The 20961-nt window shown below is 41.3% G+C and overlaps 1 protein-coding gene across 2 annotated transcripts in view; it reads right to left on the bottom strand.

Annotated features, from left to right (window-relative positions):
* Positions 1 to 20961, bottom strand: part of HOMER1 (homer scaffold protein 1) — a 97838-nt gene that overhangs the window by 63484 nt on the left and 13393 nt on the right. For both annotated transcript variants that reach the window (XM_042028865.1, XM_042028864.1), the window contains exon 2: positions 2533 to 2689. In XM_042028865.1, the coding sequence (XP_041884799.1) occupies positions 2533 to 2689 (157 nt within the window). The remainder of the gene's footprint in view (positions 1 to 2532; positions 2690 to 20961) is intronic.

Below are 20961 nucleotides of genomic sequence, written 5' to 3'. Positions count from 1 at the left end.
ATGGCCAGAGACTAATCAGAAAAGACAGTGGGACTCGGAATAAACCTAACATCTGTCTGCACTGTTCCTGGAGAAATAATGGAAGCTTTGTTCCATCACCCAGGAGAAAGAAGTACTGAAATACATTTTTCCAAGGAACTCTGAAATCAGTATATAATTAATAAGAACTGAAAGCCTTAGCAACAACTGCTCAATGTTGTCATGCCATACTACATAAGAAATCTTATTTTTCAGGCTTTCTCTTTATTTTGGGACTGGTAGAAGGAAAAGGTCGCATAAAAGATATTTACTCAAAAGGTCAGAGAAACCAGATTCAAGTTCTATCAAATTACTTGCATCAAGATTTCTTTGACATGGGCAACAGGGCTCCAAATATTGCACATGACTATAAAATATGTAGCCTGTACACTGAACAACTTATGGTCCTTAAACATTTTTTGTACTCCAAATAGAGGGACATCCATCATATCTGGTGCGAGGTATTTCAAGAGGAGATTGCAGCTTCAGAAAACACGACACAGAATGCATCAAAAGGAAGCAGAAGTTGAGTCTGTAGCACCTGTCTTGGCTAAATCTCAGCACCTGAGAACTGAGCAGTCACATGCACATCCTTCTCTCCACCACACAAATCCAAACAATGCTGTAAACCCTGCCAGCACCCAGGTATACGATAAAATCTGTCTGGTTCTATTCCCTCTAAGGGAAGAGCATGACAGCTTCAACACCAGTAGAGTCTGACAAGTGTTTTTGGCAACATGTATGTTGTCAGTAGTGTTACTGACACCCAGCTATATGCCATACATCAGAGACACTCTCTGGGTGCACTCAAACTTAAAAATGCTTTATATTTACATTTAACTCTTTGTACATACCATATTGCATATGTACAGACATGCTAAAAAAATACAGGGTTTTAAGTAAAAATAAAGGAACTCTCTGGGAATTATGCTGGAAACACACTTTAAATTCTTCCATGTGTCCCTCTACTATTCACCTGTGTATGTTTCAGAGCAGTGTTGTGAATCTTTGAAAGAATGGGACTCTCTTAACGATGACTGGGATTCTAGGCCTTCATCTAAGACTTGGATGAAAACATTACTAGGATTGCAGCACCCACAGAGTAAATAAAAGTGATAAACTGTATTATCAATATACCTTGCCAATAGTACTGAATGTAAAGGGAATGCTGCAGTAGACAAAAGAACGACTAAATAGATTAACAACTACTTGACAATTTAATTCAGCAGGCACTCAGCAGGAGATGCAGCATCGGGATGAAGGCAGAGGAACCCCAGTGGATATCAGAATAAGGATTTTGTATATACTCCAGATCAGTTAAAGCACTACATTTTATAACTGGTAGTCTTGATTTCATACATCATCTAGTCCCAATCCCAGTGTCTTTATTCATAAATACTGACTCAAAAGGTATTTTAATTATTTGACAGAACTAATGGGATCATTTGAAGGAAGGCTGAGAAGGAAAAAAGCAAAGTAAGACCTAAAGTTGGAAAAATTCTGGTAGGCTCTGATACCAGTCTCAGCCACTTGAAGCAGGGATTTTTGACTATGAGATCAATTTCCACATACTTCTTTGTGATAGAAATTCTCCTTTTACATTTAAAATAGCAATACTCTAGATATTTTAAAAAATGCAGGGTAATAATTTTCAGCTTTCAATAAGTAGTCATAAAACACTCTCTGCCATGCTTTTAACAGTTCCAATCATTTTTAACTGATGCATCTCCAAAAGCTTCAAATGAAAGTCTCTGGAAAGGATCACAACTTTTGATTACAGTCCGTATATCTTTAATGCCCTTAGCGCAGAATTTTCTGCTACACTGTTTGTAAAGTTACTGTTATTATAGCTACTTGGGTAGAAACAGTCAAAGATTTTCTGCACATCGAACTAATTTAGATAACACGTCTTACAACAGCAGCAGCTCAGCACAATATCCTTTCTAGTTAAAACAGAGAAAAAAAACCAAACCAAACCAACCAACCAACCATAAAAAACCCCCACCAAAACAAAACTGAGTCTTCATAAAAGCTTACCATTTATTAGGCAGGCTTTATTAGGAGGCAATCCTCGCATTCTCTACAGCAAAAGTTGGAAGATTACACAACAAAGGATTTACTAAAGGATTATGGCCACTGAACAGATGTCCTTCATAATGCTGAAGCTAATTATATTGATAAATGACTGAGTACAGAAATGAAAACGTTATTGGAACCCTATTTGTACTTTTTGTACAAATATTGGTGTTTTTAGCCTTCTCACAGCATTAACCAAAGAACAGGTCATCACTTCAATTCAGCAATGGTTATTGATGTCATTACAACTGCATGGAAAACAGAATTTACAAATAAACACTTAAAACATATAATGAGGCAACGTTACCATTTTAACACATCAGTAATCTGTTGGTCAGTTAATGATACAAATATATGAGAAGAAATACGAAGAACATCAAACCAGAAAATAATAACAAAAATGTTTCACACAACCAGGTTTTCTGAAATAAAATTTACCTTTGAGCCATCCAAACTGATTATCCTGTAGACATTTCTTGTGCTGTCATAGAAGTAGGACACAGTAACAGCATGCTTGCTGGTGGGAACCCAGTTCTTCTTAGTGTTTGGGTCAATCTGGAAGACATGAGCTCGGGTGCTGAAGATGGGTTGTTCCCTGAAGGATAGAGAGAAATCATGAATCTAATTTGTCCATACTATCACTGCACACAAGCCATCTGCCAGTTATGCCCATCGGGATGTACACAAGTAACTCTGCATGATAAACCTTGCCTGATGACTTCTGCATGTGTTGCTGTGTAGAGCAGGTAAGTTTGTTAATACATATATACAAGCAAAATGTAAGCCTTCTAAGGCAAATATCAGCACCCAGTTGTGGAGTCAGATAAACAGAGACATCTCTAATATAGATTCAGCCCCATCCCATCATCTCCCCTGCTCTTCACTGCCCATCTATCCCTTTAAACTAAATGGCATTAATACCTGTGTAACTTCATCTCATTACACCACACACTGTAGAATGTGCATGACTTCAAGTCCACTTCTTCTCCAAAATCTTCTAACATTCTGATTATTTTCATCAATTTTAGGCCATAATCTGGATCTGAACCGGCTGATTCAATGCAATTACTCTAAAACTAACATTAACTAAGGCCAGGAACATGTGTTGTGAATCCCTCATTCTTTGGAGCTTTACACCTGAATGTATTTATGCCAACATTAAATAATGTATAAAATAAATTTTAAATTGCAAATTGCTTAGCAAATAAAATTATATGAGGCAAAAAAACCCCTTATTATAATTTAGAATTTACAACTGTTTTTCCCCATGAACACTACCAAGACGTACAGCATTGCACAGAAATCTAAAAACATTTTAATATCACTAAGAAGGTGATAAGATGGCCTTCTACAATGGAGTGACTGTATCAGTGGACAAGGGATAGGCTGTGGTTGTCAGTTATCTGCACTTCTGTAAAGCCTTTGACACAGTCCCCTACAACATACTTCTCTCTAAATTGGAAGAGATAGATTCAGTGGATGGACAGTTTTGTGGATAAGGAACTGGTTGGACAGCTGCATCTAGAGGGTAGTGATCAATGGCTCAGAGTCCCAATGGACATCAGTTTTAATATGTTCATTGACAACGTAGAGAATGGGACTGATTGCACCCTCAGCAAGTTTGCACTTGACACCAAGCTGAGTAGCGCAGCTGATGCACTTGAGGGATGGGATACCATCCAGAGGGACCTGGACAAACTCAAGAAGTGGGCCCATGGGAATCTCATGAGGTTTAACACTGTCAAGTGCAAGGTGCTGCACCTGGATCAGAGCAACCCTGGTATCAGCACAGGCTGGGGGATGGACAGATCAGAGCAGCCCTGCCCAGAAGGACTTGGGGGTGCTGGTGGCTGAGAGGCTGGACATGACCCAGCCATGGGCACTCACAGCCCAGAGAGCCAAACGTGTCCTGGGCTGCATCCAAAGCAGCGCGGCCAGCAGGGCCAGGGAGGGGATTCTGCCCCTCTGCTCTGCTCTGCTGGGACCCCACCTGCAGTGCTGCATCCAGCTCTGGGGTCCCAGCACTGGAAGGACATGGAGATGTTGGAGCGAGTCCAGAGGAAGTCACCAAGATAATCAGATGGATGGAGAACCTCTCCTATGAGGAAAGGCTGAGAAAGTTGGAATTGTTCAGCCTGGAGAAGGCTCCGGGGAGACCTTAGAGCAGCCTCTCAGTACCTAAAGGGGACCTACAAGAGAGCCAGTAGAGGGACTTTTTTACCAGGACATGCAGTGATAGGACAAGGGGAGATGGCTTCAGACTGAAAGAGGGCAGGTTTAGATAAGATATTAGGAGGAAGTTCTTTACTGTGAGGATGGTGAGACACTGGAACATGTTGCCCAGAGATGATGTGGCTGGCTGTTCCACCCCTGGAAGTGTTCAGGACCAGGCTGGACTGGGTATTGAGCAACCTCATCTAGTGGAAAGTGTCCCTACCCATGCAGGGAGGTTGGAATTAGATTGTCTTTAATGTCCCTTCCAATTCAAACTATTCTATGATACTGTAGCTATCAGTTTAAATTTGGCTACATTTTAATGACATGTTGATTGCTGTACTCTTTAAGGAGTGCTGTCATCAAATTCCAAAGATACAAAATACTGGGATTTTAGGTTGAATTTAACTTTCTAGGTATTTTGACTCCCATTTTCAGGGTGTGAAAAAATACACCTTTTGGCCTGCCCTCACTTTCTTTTCAGAGGTATGTTTTTCATACATTTTTCCCCAAATAAAAGGAAGTGTAAAAAACCCCACAGAATTTGGTTAGTTGTAGTCAAAGGGGTTTAACTTGGCCTCATTACAAAGGGGTACATGTGAACTCTCTGAAATGTCTCTATTGCTTGGCAGGAAGAGCAGCTTTCAGTAGTAGAATTGTATTACTCAGGTGGGAGTCAAGATTCCTTGAAGTTCACCAGACAACAGACGTGGTGTTCTCCTACATTGGACGAAATGACAGAAAGTATGCAGAACAAATCAGAGACAGCAAAACAGAGTTTCAATGAAAGATAAAGAAGGAGGAAGGCAGGCCAAGGGGATCAATGCACATGGAAGTTCTCCACAGATATGTACCCTCAGCATCAATTCATCTTCTCCTTGTAAATCACCAAGCTTTAGGAGGTTGCATAGCTAATTTCCTGATCCAAATCTCTTGCACACGAATGTTATGCAAAGGTGACTGGCTTTTATAGACCTTTTGTCTAACAGAACAAACTAATTATTTCTGCTCTTTTGAATATCTACAATTACTTCTTCAATCACACTTTAACTTTAGTTGTCTTCAACATTAGATATATTTTTAAATGTACCTCCCAGATAAGTATATGTTAATATATAGGGTGCATATTAACATAATGCACCAGCTTTTTAACCCCTGGAAAATTAAAGAGACCATGCAAAAAATATGGAAAAAATCTTAGAAGCCTGACAATTGTTTTGATTAATATTGACATTGAAAGGAAACTATAAAGGTTCTGACCACATGAATTAAAGACCAAAGAAGAACTGAATCCAAGATGCAGATGCATGGTTAATGAATATACATTTGACCAGCACTAATGCTCAGTTCACTCCCAGTACCGTATATCACATAACTGGGACTTTCAACACACCACAGGTTAGGATTTTAATATGTAAAAAGTAGGTGAGCACTATACGACTAAAGCGTCAGTAAAAGCCAACTGTTCAGCCCTGAAATGTTGCTCTCCAGCACTGTCAGCACAAAAATCTTCCACAGCCCCACCTAAATATCCTCAATTTGTTCAATGAGGTGGCCTGCGTGTTCCTGCTGATTTTTCAGCAGTGCTGCTCAAGACAAACCAGAGCACCTTGCAGGGCACATTGTGGGTCTGGCATAGACAGTGCAGTTAGGTACGGAACAGAGTAAATGAAGCTTACTTACACTTCTTTAATCACTTCTGATAAAACTAGAGTTACAGTCTTTTCTTTGCATGTTTTAAGTACAGCTATACTGAATGACAAGCTGTCTTCACTCTGTGGGAAAAGCATAGCTCCCTTTGTTAAATGAGTTGGATAAATCATGATTTTGCCAGATTACTGAGAAAAAAATTAGGATTTTTTTCTGACAAAGACACTAAACTTCAGATGCCTCTAGAATTAGACCACTGTTTTGACACTTGACAATGAACATTTATAAAGATTATTTCTGCAAACTAATGGAAGTTATGCACCATGTGTCTATAGGATTAAATGTGTTATAGAATCAGCCACTGAGGCATTACTGAAGTCCTTCAAAGCTGCTGTACAATTACATCATCTGTACTTTTCTGTAGCAACATACTATACAGAGCTACTTAAATTTTATATTTCCTAAAACATCTGTAAACAAGCAACAGGTAATATATAAAACATATAGAAATATTTGTAACTTCAGCCAATTCATCTTTACCTATAAGATTTGCTCTTCCATTGTCCACACAAGGACATGATTCCCTCCCAGCCTGGAAGTTTCAATTGATTCAGCTGAAATAATATTATTTACCGGAATAGTAGTTAAATAGGAGGATAGCTTCCTCTTTGCCTTCTTAAGTGGTCAAAAAATTACTATTTTTTTTTTATTATAATATATATTTCTATATATAAAAAATAAGTCCCCTATTTTTCACAGGATCACAGAATAAGCTGAGTTGGAAGGGATCCTCAAGGATCATTAAGTACAACTGTTGGCCCTGCATAGCACCATCCCCCATTTTTGCCCATATAGAGTTGAGAAAGGAAGAATAGCTTTAAAGAATCCTGTAAAAATCTTGTAAAAAAAAACAGCTGTAAAGAATCCTGTAAAAAAAATAAACCACCCTATCAGTTTCTTACTCTTCCCTCTCTTCTCTTCCCCTTTCACCTCTCTCTTCTTGTTCTTTCATTACCAGAAGCTATTTAGTATTCATTAAAGACATTAACAGGAACTAAGACAAGAACTCCTCACTAATTACAAAGAAAAGTAATTCATTTTTCCAGAAATATACTGATGCTGGACAAAAAGAAAACAAACTAACAAGAATGCCATAGTAACACAGTTTGACTATTAGAAATGTCCGCTCAGGCATGGCAAAAACATTAAGGCTCATATCCTGCTGTTCTTAATTGCCTTAGGCTGCAATCTTACAACGGCCGAAGACTAACAAGAAGTAAGTGCCAAGTCCTCCTGGACCTGAGAAGCAACGTGATGACTAAAGAAGCAAAAGAACTATCATTTTAGCAGGCAGAGTCTTAACAGACTTTTCCATAATCAATATAGAAATTCATTCATTGATACGTGATCAGTCCTATGCTAAGCTTAGGAGATAAACCTGTTTACTAAGAGTTGAATGAATAGTTTCCAACCACTCTTTCCATTATGACATCTTAACACAACTTTAAAAAAGAAATGCAGACTGCTCAATGTAGGAAACATGTTACACTAATGAAAGCTTGCATGAAAGAAGCTTAAGTTATTATAGAAGGTTAGAAAGAAGTTTCCTTGCTAATCCATAATTAATATATGCTTCTTTTTTAAAAAAGGTATATATTCTTTAATGTGTCTGGTACTGTTGGGGTTTTAGTTTAGTCTTAGTTTTTTTTCCTGTTAAAGGAATTTTCTCCCATATGCATGTTGCTAGGGGACAAATAGCTGTACTTAAGAAAGACAAAAAGGGGAGTGGGGCGGGCCTGGCTACTCCTTTGTCTACACCTGGGTGTGGGGTCAGTTCGCTCTGAGCGTCCGGAGAGAGAAGCTGCAGAGAAAGGAGCTGCTGCTTCTTTCTTTTTTGGCCGTTCTTTCTTCCTGCTGGAAGCAACGCCGGGACCCCAAAAGCCGCTTTCCCTGCCCTGCTGGAGACCGGGCTGTGGCTGCCCTGCCCCGCTGCTGCTTCGAGCTTTCGCTACGCTGTAGCCCTGCTCGCCCTGCCTGCCTGGGCCTCCCTGGGGTTCTCCCATCTGGATACATCTCGCCTGCCACCCGGGATTTGCGTCCGTCCCTGCCGTTCCAGCCGCCGTTCTAGCCTGCTGTTTCAGCCTGCTGTTCCTGAGAGCCCGGGATCAGCTGCCCAGGGGTTTGTGAAGCCTTTGTTCCATCCTTCCCGGGATCCCAGGGCACCAGTGCCGCGTGTTTCCTGAGCTCGCTCCGGAGCGCCCCCTGCAGCCGCGGGGGAACCATCGCACCTGCCCTGCTCACCGGGAGCCGCCAGCGCCCCTGCCGGCTGCGAGCGGAACTGCACCCGAGGGGAAATAGCCTGACAGCCGAGAAGGCTGGGACTGGGTTTGTGACTGCTGTTACTGCCATAGTTGTTGTTGTTTTGTTTGACTGGTTATATACATATATATATATAGTAAAGAACTGTTATTCCTATTTCCCACATCTTCGCCTAGAGGCTCTTGATTTCAAAATGTAATAACTTGGAGGGAAAAGGGGTTGTGTCTGCCACTTCAAGGGGGGCCTCTGCCTTCCTTAGCAGACACCTGTCTTTCAAAACCGAGACAGGTACTTCTACAGCACTAGTGGTGAAGACCTCTTTTTGCTTATTTCTTCCCTCACACTATTGCTTACCATGACTCTAAAATTATCATGAATACCATAAAACCTACAATTTCTCAAGGCTGGGATTCCATTGTCTTAGTTACTCTGAAAACATGAAAAGAAAGTATGAACTTCTACAACATTACTTGATGTCCTACTTGCCTACCCTTATGGAGTGTTAATGACACTAAAAAACACACTAAAAACTAGATGCAACCCTCCCTTCCTCCTCCATACCAGGTTAAATTGACAATGTTTCAGCAGAGAAGTTGCTGCACTATGTAGGATGAGGTCAGGAACTTCCCTGTATGGACACAAGACCAGGCCAGGACTGCAGATGAAGAAAAAAGAGACAAGGGCAATGACTCTCAAGCAAGGCCTGGAGCAAAGAGCTGCCCAAGCAGAAGCAGACAGCAGACACAGAAACAGCCTAACACTGAGTGGACTGTGGCGCATGGAGTAACTGAGTTTTTTTTAAAAAGGAACCACTACAGGCACTGCCTGCCACCTGGAAGTTTAAAATTTCTCAGCAGAGGTATTTTCCCCAACCATTATGACAAAAAGGGGATGAATAAGCACATGTGATGTGGTCTTCTTACTCAGCTCAGTGTTGATAGTGAAAATTCCATGAGATTCATGTCAATATCTATTTCTCCAATATGGATCTTCCAAGCTCCAGTGCATTTTTCAAACTTCCTGGCTTTTATGCACACAGAGTCCACATACAATACTGTTTCCAAAACAAGTCCAACACAACATGCCTTGGAGATATTTTCTTGTTGCAAGAAAGATTTGCAGAGCAAGATTTCATCCATCAGGCTTCATACAAAGAGTTTCAGAGAAAGATGATGCCACATGCATCCAAAAACAGGACAGTATCCCTGTGCTCAAAATGGGAGTGCACCCACACTCCAAGCTGGTTGGAGTGGTGGAGACTGGACAAAAAGTGTGCTATCCTCATGCCATTACAGCCCCGGGCACAGGAGACCCTGCCACATGACTGCATGCTCAGCACAGAGTATCCAGCAGTCCTGAGGACTGCAAACCCTCGCAGTAGGCATCACACATGTTGTGCAGGTGGTCATTTTGCATATAGTGAATTCTGAACTTCCATAATAGCTGTCATCCAAGGAAATTTCTCCCCAGGTCAGACAACACGAACACCGCACATTTCAGGCAGTATTTTAGTATTTCAGGCATTTCAGGCATTTGCTGATTATCCTCATATTTAGGATAGGACAAAGACCTTTTTGCTTTTTCCAAATGTCACCAAACTACTCCCACAGCTTTTTCCCGGTGTCCCGCTAGTCTTAAAAATATTCTCCCCTAGCTTGTTTCTGAAGCTGTAGCAAGTTTTGTTACTCTAAGCAGCCTGAGAAGAGATCCCTGAAAAGAAACGAGGAGAGTGATTAGAAGTGCAGCTCTAGTTAAAACTAATTCATAAATTACAGCATCCAAGCATCAGTGTTGTTTAAGGAGTCCAAGTCAACAAGCTCTGCACACAGTTCAAAGCAACAGAAAACCACAGATTTTTCCATATTCATAAAATGCTCTGAGGTCTGATAAAAATTGTACACATTTGAGGGAAGTATTGCATAACACTGGCTTCCATTGTATGGAAACTGTTTGAAATGTAACCTTTTACTGGACAGGAAGTAACTGCCAATACCATCTTGAAGTTAAAATTATAAAGTAGAACAAACATACTCAGTGGACTTGTGTAATGAGTATGACTTCAGATTTTGCTTTTTGTCTCACATACAACTTTCACATACAATATAGATATATAATAACTTTCATATCTCAAAACAAGCTTTGAGATAATAAAAAAGTGGAAGTTACAATCAAGTAACCAAATCAAAATCTTTCCTATACCAACAATGGCTCTACCTGTCCTTGCTGTTACGTTTTGGATTTGAATCAGGTTTATTCGAAGTCAGCAAATGTTTAGGAAGCTGCTGCTAAAAAGCTTGGTAAGTTTTGTGTATACAGTTATCAGTTAATACACATACCTGCCTATTTACCTATGAAGTTCAAAATACAAGCTTTACTGACTGTGTTCTGTAGCTATGTAATATGACACAGGCAGTGCCTTCTAGCTTTTTTCTAAGCTGCTTTGTTTCCATTTAAGAATCAGCTTTTAGTATTAGATTTTTAAGCATTTAGGAATTAGCATACCATCTCAAGTAATACCTGCCATTTTTCAGGATTTGAGGGGAGAAAAATTATCTATAAACTTACATTAAACCTGTAAGGTTAAGTAAAAAATACATTTACCTTAGCCAGAAACATAATTATATACTGTCCATTACATTTTCAAGGACCTGAAGTTTTAACCGATTTTTTTCAGCTTGAAGTAGGATATTGCACAGTACTTAAAGAGACATAAGGAACAGGAAGTCAGTAGAAAATAATTGCATGATTACCAGAAATCTATTTTCTTTGAAATATTAGTGTCTCTATAAGACTAGTGAAAATCTGTGAGCTATTTGGACAACAGAGGGAAAACTTGCTCTCTATTTGCATACCTTAACACCCCACACCTTTGAAAAGAAAAGAACACCAAATAAAAAAACCCAAACAACAACCTTGCAACATTTTACTGTGGGCTAAGAAGTATATGCAAAACATGTATGAATACAGCTAGATGCAAAGAATATAGTTTTATACAAACCAGGCTAAATTTGATGCCTATGAGCAGACAGAATTCTACTTAAATCAGCAATTATGGACTTTCATTAGCAGAAAAACTGTTCACTTATGATTATTTGCATCAATTAATAGAAGTTTTATATTACATAGGAGGCAAGTCAGGAAAGCTCGTAACTTCAAATACTTCTGAAATCAATTCCTTTTGGTAACATTTTGGCACATCCACTAGGGTGGATGGCATCTTCAGATGGGTAACAGAGCTGGTGAAGGGACTGGAGCACAAGTTATATATGGAGTGGCTGAGGCAGCTGGGGGGATATAGCCTGAAGAAAAAAAGAGCCTGAGCTGGTGAAGGAACTGGAGCACAAGTTGTATAAGGAGTGGCTGAGGCAGCTGGGGGGATATAGCATGAAGAAAAAAAGAGCCTGAGGGGAGACCTTATCACTGTCTACAACTATCTCAAAGGAGGTTGTAGCCAGATGGGGGTCGTCATCTTCTCATGGTAAAAAGTGACGTGATAAGAGGAAATTGCCTCAATTTGCACCAGGGGAGATTTAGAGTACGTATTAAGAAAAATTTATCTGTGGTAAGGGTTATCAAGCAGGGTGCCCAGAGAAGTGGTGGAGTCATCATCCCTGGAAGCACTAAAAAAACATTTGGATATGGTGCTTGAGAACATGTTTTAGTGGTGACCATCATGGTGCTCCTAGGCTGACTGTTGGACTTGGTGATCTTACAGGTCTTTTCCAACCCTAACAAGTCTACGACTCACAGGTATGTAATCCTATGAAACAGTCTGTCTGGGGAAAAAATGGATGACTCTATATGTGCCAATCTCAACCAAATACTCAGGAAGCCCATACATGGTACCTTCCAGAGAAGGAAGGGAAAGAAAAGAGGTAGGGGAGTTTCATACAAACACTGTAAGACAACCACTGACAGCACTTAAAATGTATTGTCATCACATGAAATCCCAAGAGTTAGGATTACCATACCTTGGGAAATAAAGCTCTTGCTATTGAACAAACATGAAGAGCAATGAGAAAGTTTACCTAAACTCATTTCTCTTTTGTCTGAACTTCCCATTCATAAGGGACTCATGACGGATCTTAGTAAACTTTAGAAGAGTAAAGAGTTTTTTCCACAGCACAGATTTAATTTAGCTGTAGGACAGCACAGACATTAGTCTCACAAATTTAGCAACATGAACAGCATGGAAGATGGCAGAGTTGCAAACTGAGGACAAATCAGCCCAGTACTGAAAATTAAGGCTTATATAGTAGAGCAAAGAAAAATCCCAACAAAACTCTTAAATTTTTGGTATAATGACAGTGAACATAGAGCTTCTTATACTAAAGATTAATGAAGTTACCTGTAGGTTATGTACAGGGCAGTGTTAAACTGTTTTTTTTTTTTTAAGGAAAAAAAATAGACAGTGGATTTCCTCTCACTTCAGCAGTTCTCTGGGTTTGTTTTAAATGCCTGTTCTCCAATGCCTCCATATTCTGCTATCGTATGCTGCTCAAGTTCAGCAGGTAGGCAACCAGCTGAAGCACTGCAGGAAATATTCATGGCAATAACATATCACTGACTGTGAAAGTTACTCCAATAGCTGAATGATGGTCCATGTCTCTAAGGTTTTCCTTTTTTGTTCTTCCACACAACCTTGAAAAGCTCATTTTCATAGCAGGAATCAAGCAAGAGTTCTGGGAATCAAATGAGGTAACAAAAAGTGTATTATCAAGTACTCAGCTTTATCTTCATGCCTTTCACTTCAGTTTAGTACCTTATTCCAGGGATATAGGTATCTTCAGAATTTTTCTAGGTACCTAAGTGATCATTCCTCTAAACTGTGCAAGTAAGTGGACAAAGGTATCTCTGAATAAACATTTACCTTAAATTTGTTTTAATTACAAGATTGGAGGGAGTTAACCATTAGCTTTTAATGACTTAAGAGCAACTAAATTATCTTAGGTTGAATTCTAGAACAGATGCTATCTATAGTGAAAATACTAAGAAATCATGGTAGTAAAAACTTGTATTTTTTTTCCTGAATTTTGCCCTGTTTGAAAATTCTTGTCAGGAAGTCAAGAGAGGAGTTCTCCTGTCTTTAGAACTAGACAATTAATTTTAAGATATACAGCTATTTTCCACATCTAGTCACCAAAAATATTTATCAGAAGCAAACAAAAAAACCAGCTTAATGTCAGGTTTTAGTCTATGAACAAAGAACCTTGAAATGACAGTGTAATGAGACATTTCTGAAAGAAGTCTAGATATTAACATTCCTGCAACAGCCCTTACATGCAGTAAATTAAACTATGCTGCATCTAGAACAAGAAATAAGCAGGCAATGGTCTAAAAATATTAATTTCTCTCCATTCTACAGCAAGGAAATCCAACTTAGCCGCACTTGCAACACAAGCAGAAAAAAGAGGAATGAAGCCTATACAGCACAATGTAACAAAGGAAGAAATACTGTTATGCATGCCTGTTAGTAAAATAAGTTTAGAAAGGCCCAAAACCAATCCATAACCAGGCTTTCTTGTTAGTTCCCCTAGTTCCTTGATACCCTCTAGAGACAATTTTTCCTTTGCAATCTTTATCTAAAATATCTCTGCAATGGAGTTCTGACAGTCAGACTACTCTTACAGAACTACACTGCCAATATTTTAAGGGAGAATATTAAGTAGTTTAACTGCTTAGCTTGAATTTCTACTGCTATTTCACACAGCACTTTAATACAAAGTCATGCAACAATTAAGTTATAGTTTCCTGTCTTCCTGCACCATCAGTTTTCTTGAGTTTAAATGAATAGATATTTTCTAGACATGGTCCCCAGTGACAATACCTATAGTCTTCAGAACCATTACAAGATCTACAGTTTTAAGGAAAAAAAAACACAGAAGAGAAAAAAAATAAAGAAACCTCTTACACTAACAGAATAAGTACAGTTCTCCAAATATAGAAGCAGAGAGAGAGAGCAAGAGCACAAAGTGCTTTGGGATCCAGAGACACTGCTAGTGAGGCAGGAGTTTGTATACTGCTTTACAAGCAGGCCCAGCAGCACTCTCCTTTCCAGAGGCATGGAGAAGGATGAGGAAGATTAGGAGGAAGGCTCCTGATGGGACATAATTTTCAATCTCTGCAATCTCCAGAATACAACCCTATTAATTGTTGCTGCCTGTTCCGAGCTTCCCTTCCCCAAGACACTTGCCTCTGTCATGTGCTCTGAAGCCCTTTGTTCCAAACGCGGGCAAAACCAAATGTAACTCAGACTCTTTAGCAGTGTCTCATTGGCCGGTCACCCCGGGTACGCCCCCAGTCCTCCCCTTTCCCCTTCTCCCAGTAAAAGAAAGGACCAAGAGGGGGCCCGGCCTCTTTGGCTTGCACCCTTTCTGCGAACATCTTGTCTCTGTTTCTATTTGAAAGCTTCTAATTGCAGGAATTGGCAACCAAAAGCTGTATTTCTCCCTCTTTGCTTCTGCTGGTGGTATCAGCTTTGCAGCTACTACTGCCGCTTTTAGAGCTACTGAAATGCTGGATTGCCCGTGCTACCTCTCTAGGCTGCCCGAGGCTTTCTAAGGCATTGAACTACGAGCCTAGCTGGTAAAAAGCTGTAAGTATCTCCACATCTGGCGCCCAACGTGCTCTCTCTGAGCCCCAGTTCTGAGAGACTTCCAGGGTGTCCCGGCAGCTGTGTCTGCTGGAGTTAGCTCTGCACGTCCTGCCATGCCAGCTCTCTGTAGCGAGCTGTTACTTTTTGTGTAACAGTGAGCCCGGAGCCTCAGCCTGTACCCTCCCCCACACCACGTGGCGAGGGAACGGCTGGAATGTAGAGGACCCTCTTTGCTTATTTTTTTCTCCAGACCTGCTTTCCTGTGGTAAATCCAGAATTCCGGTGAGTATTTCCCTGCTGTTTTAGGGGCTCCTGTCTTGAGCTGGTGCAAACTTTCTCTTTTTTTTTTTTTCCTCTTTTTTGAGATTTGGGGCTGAGGTTTGTGGTGCTGCATTTGTTATGGGATCTGAGGTTTCTGCACACCATAGAGAAATATACTACCAAGTTCAAAGCTACCTTCTTGTACTGGGCATAAATACCCTAAAAAATCTAGTTCAATCTTTTGTATGATGGCTTTTTCAGTATTTTCCTAATCTATCCTCCAAGGATATGAGATCTTCTGAATTTTGGGACAAGGTGGGGAGAAAATTCTCCTCTCTTAGGCGTGCAGGAGACGAAACAGTTTCAAAACTTTTTCCTCTCCTGTTACTAGGTTATACTTTGCTGGAGAAAAAAGCAGTACATGAAAAGCCACTGCAAAACCCCTCTTTTAATTCCCTTACACCCTCTTCCAACCCCTGTGTCCCTGACCCCTCTTCCCCTACGCTGGAAAACACAGCTAGATTAAGACTGCTTTTCAGCTCAGGAGGGCCATCGTCCTCTTGGCTCACCCATGTTTCCTCAGCACCCTGCCTTGGATTGGAATCCAGAGCCAGTCCCAGGACCTTTCCAACCCCTTTTCTCCATTCCTTTGTCCCCAGTTTGTAGCCCTCATGTTTTAAGCACGCAGAAAAACCCCTTCTCCCCTGATCTCTTTGTTCCCAGGAACAGCCATTGCCGTCTGCTCGCAGGCCAGGAAAAACCCCCTCCCCTCAGCCCCTTTTCTCCAAGTTTGTTTGTCTCCAATAATGGCGGATGCTACGTTTCTTCATCCCCAAACTACACCTCCCACAATCCCTTTCTCCCCCACCCCACGAATCCCTTCTTGTCCCCATCCCCTCCCGTGTTGGAACCTGTCCCCACCCCCAAAGCATCATGTTTCACCCCCCCTCTGTTCTCACCCACGACTCAAGTACCGCCCCTGCCTCCCACAACCCCGCCCCCAACCCCTCCCCTCCTCCCACCACGTCCCCGCCTCCACTCCCTGCCCCTGCCCCTCCACTCCCCTCCCCTGCTTCCCATCATCCTGCCCCAGGTTCCCACAGTCATGTGACTACCTCCTTAAATCCTGAAACCCATGGTTACCTGGAAGTACCTCCAGCTGCTACTACGGTCTCTCGTACTAGCACGGGAGCCAACCCTGGCTGGATGCCCTTTCCTTATTCTAATATTAAGGACTTGTGCAAAGCAATTAAGGAGTTTGGGATGCATAGTAATTATTTTAAGAGCCTTTTAAGTGCTACTTTTGCAACTCATTTACTTGTACCTCATGATTTAATTACAATAATGCAAACTCTATATCAAAATCACACCTGGTGATTTTGTGTTGTGGAAAGAACAATGGAAAATAATTTTACCTGATTTATTGCAAATTTTGTGGCAAACTCCAGATAATTACCTGGACTTTGACAACAATTATATCACATTAGACCTTTTATCTGGTGACAATAATATGGCAAATCCCCAAAAACAAGCAATGCTTATCCCTCGTCCAGTTCTTACTGAAATCACACATGCTGCTGAAAAGGCCTTAACACTAGTACCATCTCAGACTCCTACATCTCATTATACCAACATCAAACAATTGCCAAATGAAAATATTATTTACTTCTATAACCGTTTGCGCGGAGCTATCTTTTCCCAGGTCCCTAATCCTGACCTCCAACAAGCGCTCCTACTCGAACTGCTCCAAGTGAATATGAATGATGCTTGCAAACAAATCATCCTGACTCTTCCTTTGCACTCCCCTCCAACTGTTGAATCCATCCTCAAAGTCTGTACAAAGAAGGTGCAGCTGAACACAGCTGTTCCCCTTTTGAAAAAAGTGGGGATGGTGGGGGAGGTTGTGGAGAATGCTATGGGTACAGGGCAAACTCAGTCGCGAGGTAACTTTATATGCTATCGTTGTCAGAAAAAGGGACATGTAGCTCGCAATTGCAGAACAATTATAATTGCTGATAAAAACTCTCCAAAGACTGTTTCCCCAGGTCAACAGCAGGGAAACTAGCGACTCAACGCGTCCTAACAGCTCCACGTTCTGAAATAAAAAGAGCTGCAGACAAAGCAACTTGGACTTCTGGACTCAGGTTTAAGGTAATCTGTGATGAAACACACCATTTCAACAACAACAAACAGACTGTAATACCCCTCTCATTCCAGAATGTGGACCACATGCCAGACCTTACATCCCTTTTTGTTTTTGGGGACACCTGCTGGGATAGAGGTTACACCCACACTCATGAAAGTGGATCAGAACAGGTGTTCTAGCCTAATTGTACAATGTATATATCCACCGTCCTTTATGCCAAAGGGTCAAGTCATTGCACAGGCCATTCCACTTCCCAAATACCTGCCCACAGATGGTCATATCCCAACCATCTGTTGGACTGAGGTTTTGGGAAACTATAAACCTGTAGTAGAATGTAAGCGCCGTCACAGATCACATAAAATCAGTATCATGGGAATGATAGACACAGGTGCTGATGTGTCTGTCATTCCATTTGATAAGTGGCCTGCGCAATGGGAATTGCAGTCTCAGGGTATCATACAAGGGATTGGAGGTACCCAAATTGCGAAGCAATCCAAAAACACCATTCAAATTGAAGGTCCTGAAGGACAAATAGCGACACTTCATCCATATGTCCTGGACACCAAATTCACCCTGTGGGGAAAGGATGCCATGTCTCAGTGGGGAACAAAAATTGATATCACCCCTAGACATCAAAATTTTCCCTTGCGGCCACTGGAGCAGAGTGCCAACCACAAAAGCTAACTTGGAAAACAGATGAACCAGTGTGGGTTAACCAGTGGTTGCTAAAAGAAGAAAACTTAGAAGCACTCAAAACATTAGTAGCTGAACAATTTGCTAAAGGGAATATCGTACCAGCAGCCCATGGAATACACCCATGTTTGTAATACAAAAACCAGGAAAGAACAAATACAGGCTCCTCCAAGATCTTAGAGAAATCAATAAGGTTATTGAAGACATGGGATGCTTTCAACCAGGTATGCCATCACCTTCAATGCTCCCACAACATTGGCATTTAGCTGTTCTGGATATTAAAGATTGCTTCTTTCATATTCCACTCCACCCTGCAGATGCCCCTCGATTTGCATTTTCTGTGGCCTCTATTAATTGTGAAACTCCCATGGAACGTTACCATTGGCTTGTGCTTCCCCAAGGTATGAAAAATTCCCCAACTCTCTGCGAAGAGTATATTGCCAAAATTCTATCTCCCATCCATGCCAAAGCAGAGAAAGCCATCATCCTACATTACATGGATGATGTACTGGTATGTGCTCCCAATAATCAGTATCTCGAGCAGACACTTAACACGGTGGTTGAGGCCCTAGAGGCCAAAGGCTTTGAATTACAACCTGAAAAAATGCAAAGAACAAGTCCTTGAAAATACCTCGGACTCAAAATCACAGAAACCTCTATCACCCCAACACCCGTCACCATTAATAATAACCCAAAAACATTAGAGGAAGTGCAACAGATCTGTGGGACACTGAATTATTTAAGACCCTGGTTAGGACTCACCACAGAGGATGTAGCTCCTATTGCAAACCTGTTAAAAGGGGAAGGCAGTCCAGCATCCCCTAGATCCCTGACAGAAGAGGCAAGGCAGTCTTTCAAAAAGATGCAAGAGCTCATTTCCACCAGACAAGCACACATGTATCAGCCCTCCCTACCCTTTAAGCTTGTCATTCTAGGGGAGGTACCACGCTTTCACGGCCTCATATTTCAGTGGGACAAAGAGCAGAAGGAACCCCTCATCATAATTGAATGGGTGTTCCTTCCTTCCACTGCAACCACCTAAGACCATCACACAGCCACAAGGACTAATAGCAAAAATTATCATGAAGGGTAGAGCAAAGCTCTGTACCCTGGCAGGATGTGACTTTGCATGCATCTACTTACCTGTAACAACAGACACATTAGATCACCTACTTCAAAATAATGTAAATTTACAAGTTGCATTAGTTACTCAGGCCAAATCTCCAATCATTACCCAAAACATACATTGTTCAACCTGGCATTCTCTTCCATCCCTCGAGAGATTCAAAGTAGAAAACCCCTCGATGAGATGACCATTTTTACTGATGGTTCAGGAAAGAGTAAAAAAATCAGTGATCACATGGAAAAACCCAAAGACGCAAAAGTGGGAATCTGACATCAAAGTAATCCAGGGATCACCACAAGTAGCTGAACTAGCAGCCGTCGTTAGAGCATTTGAGAGTTTCAAAGAACCCTTTAATTTGGTCACAGACTCAGCATATGTAGCTGGAGTAACTGTTAGAGCTGAGCATGCTTTCCTAAAAGAAATCTCAAGCAAAAAAATTATGATTTGCTCTTAAAGCTAATTTATCTGGTTTCCCACAGAGAGCATCCCTATTTTGTCATGCATGTGAGGTCACATACAAACCTGCCAGGATTTATTGCAGAGGGTAATCGTAGAGCTGATGTTCTGGCTATGCCAGCAGACATAGTTCTATCAGCCAACTTACCAAAGCTCCTCCAAGTTTTTGAACAAGCAAAATTGAGCCATGCCATGTACCATCAAAATATTCCTGTTCTTATCCACATGTTCCATCTGTCACGGACTCAGGCAAAAGCAATAGTGGCAACATGTCCCAACTGCCAGAAGCTACAGCTTCCATCACTGGGCATGGGAGTCAATCCCAGAGGCATTAATAGCGGTGAAGTGTGGCAGATGGATGTCACACATTTCCCTGAATTTGGGAGATTAAAATACATTCACGTTTCTATTGATACCTTCTCTGGTGCTATGTATGCCTCTGCACATGCAGGTGAAAAAGCTAAGGACGTTGAAAAACATCTTGTCCAAGCTTTTGCTGTGAGGAGATAAAAACTGATAATGGACCTGCCTACATCTCTCAGGAGTTTAAAAACTTTCATCAGCAGTGGGATTTTGACATATTACAGGTATTCCTCACTCCCCAACTGTACAAGGCATTGTTGAATGTGCCCATCAAACCCTCAAGCGAATGCTGCTACAACAGTCAGGGACCACCAAACTCAACTCACCTGTCCTCAGACTCAACAAAGCACTGTTTACCATAAACTTCCTGAATGGCACCTTTGAGGACCCAAACCCTCCCATCTATCATCATTTCCAGAAGACCAGGAGACAGAAACTGAAGGAGAATCCAGAAGTCCTGATCCAGGACCCAGAGACTCTAAAAATCCAAGGACCATACAAACTTGTAACTTGGGGACATGGGTATGCCAGTGTATCTACCCCTCAAGGACTGAGGTGGTTCCCAGGAAAATGGATAAAACCTTATGTCACCTCCTCAAAAGTCAAGGAGGTTAAAACTGCCTCCTGGAGGAGACGCCATAAAAAGGATCCTGATTTTGCACCCTCATGTAAACCCCGTACTCCAGATTTTGATGTTAATCCCTTAAGTTAAGTTGCGCTGTTTTGCACTCACATTTTGCACTGTATTTTGTAAATCTTCGTCCTGATACCCCATACCATAGATGCCCTGACTAAACCCCTGAGTTTTAACTGGGGAACTAGTTTAAAGACATCCTAGGTACTGTCGAGTTGTAGGGACGATAGATTCCAATTATGTTTTGCACTGTTGTTTTGTTACTGTTCTATGCACTTTAAGTTACTAAGAGTTACAACCCAGCTTTAAAGAAAAACAAATAGGGAATTGTTGCTGCCTGTTCCGAGCTTCCCTTCCCCCTCCCCCCAAGACACTTGCCTCTGTCATGTGCTCTGAAGCCCTTTGTTCCA

The sequence above is a fragment of the Corvus kubaryi genome, unplaced genomic scaffold (genome assembly GCF_017639235.1).
Source record: "Corvus kubaryi isolate FWS band 111438036 unplaced genomic scaffold, C.kubaryi_AGA036_p1.0 37308, whole genome shotgun sequence".
In the NCBI taxonomy this organism is placed as follows: domain Eukaryota; kingdom Metazoa; phylum Chordata; class Aves; order Passeriformes; family Corvidae; genus Corvus; species Corvus kubaryi.
The sequence above is the reverse complement of the archived record's forward strand: the minus strand, read 5'-3'. Positions and strand labels throughout refer to the sequence as shown.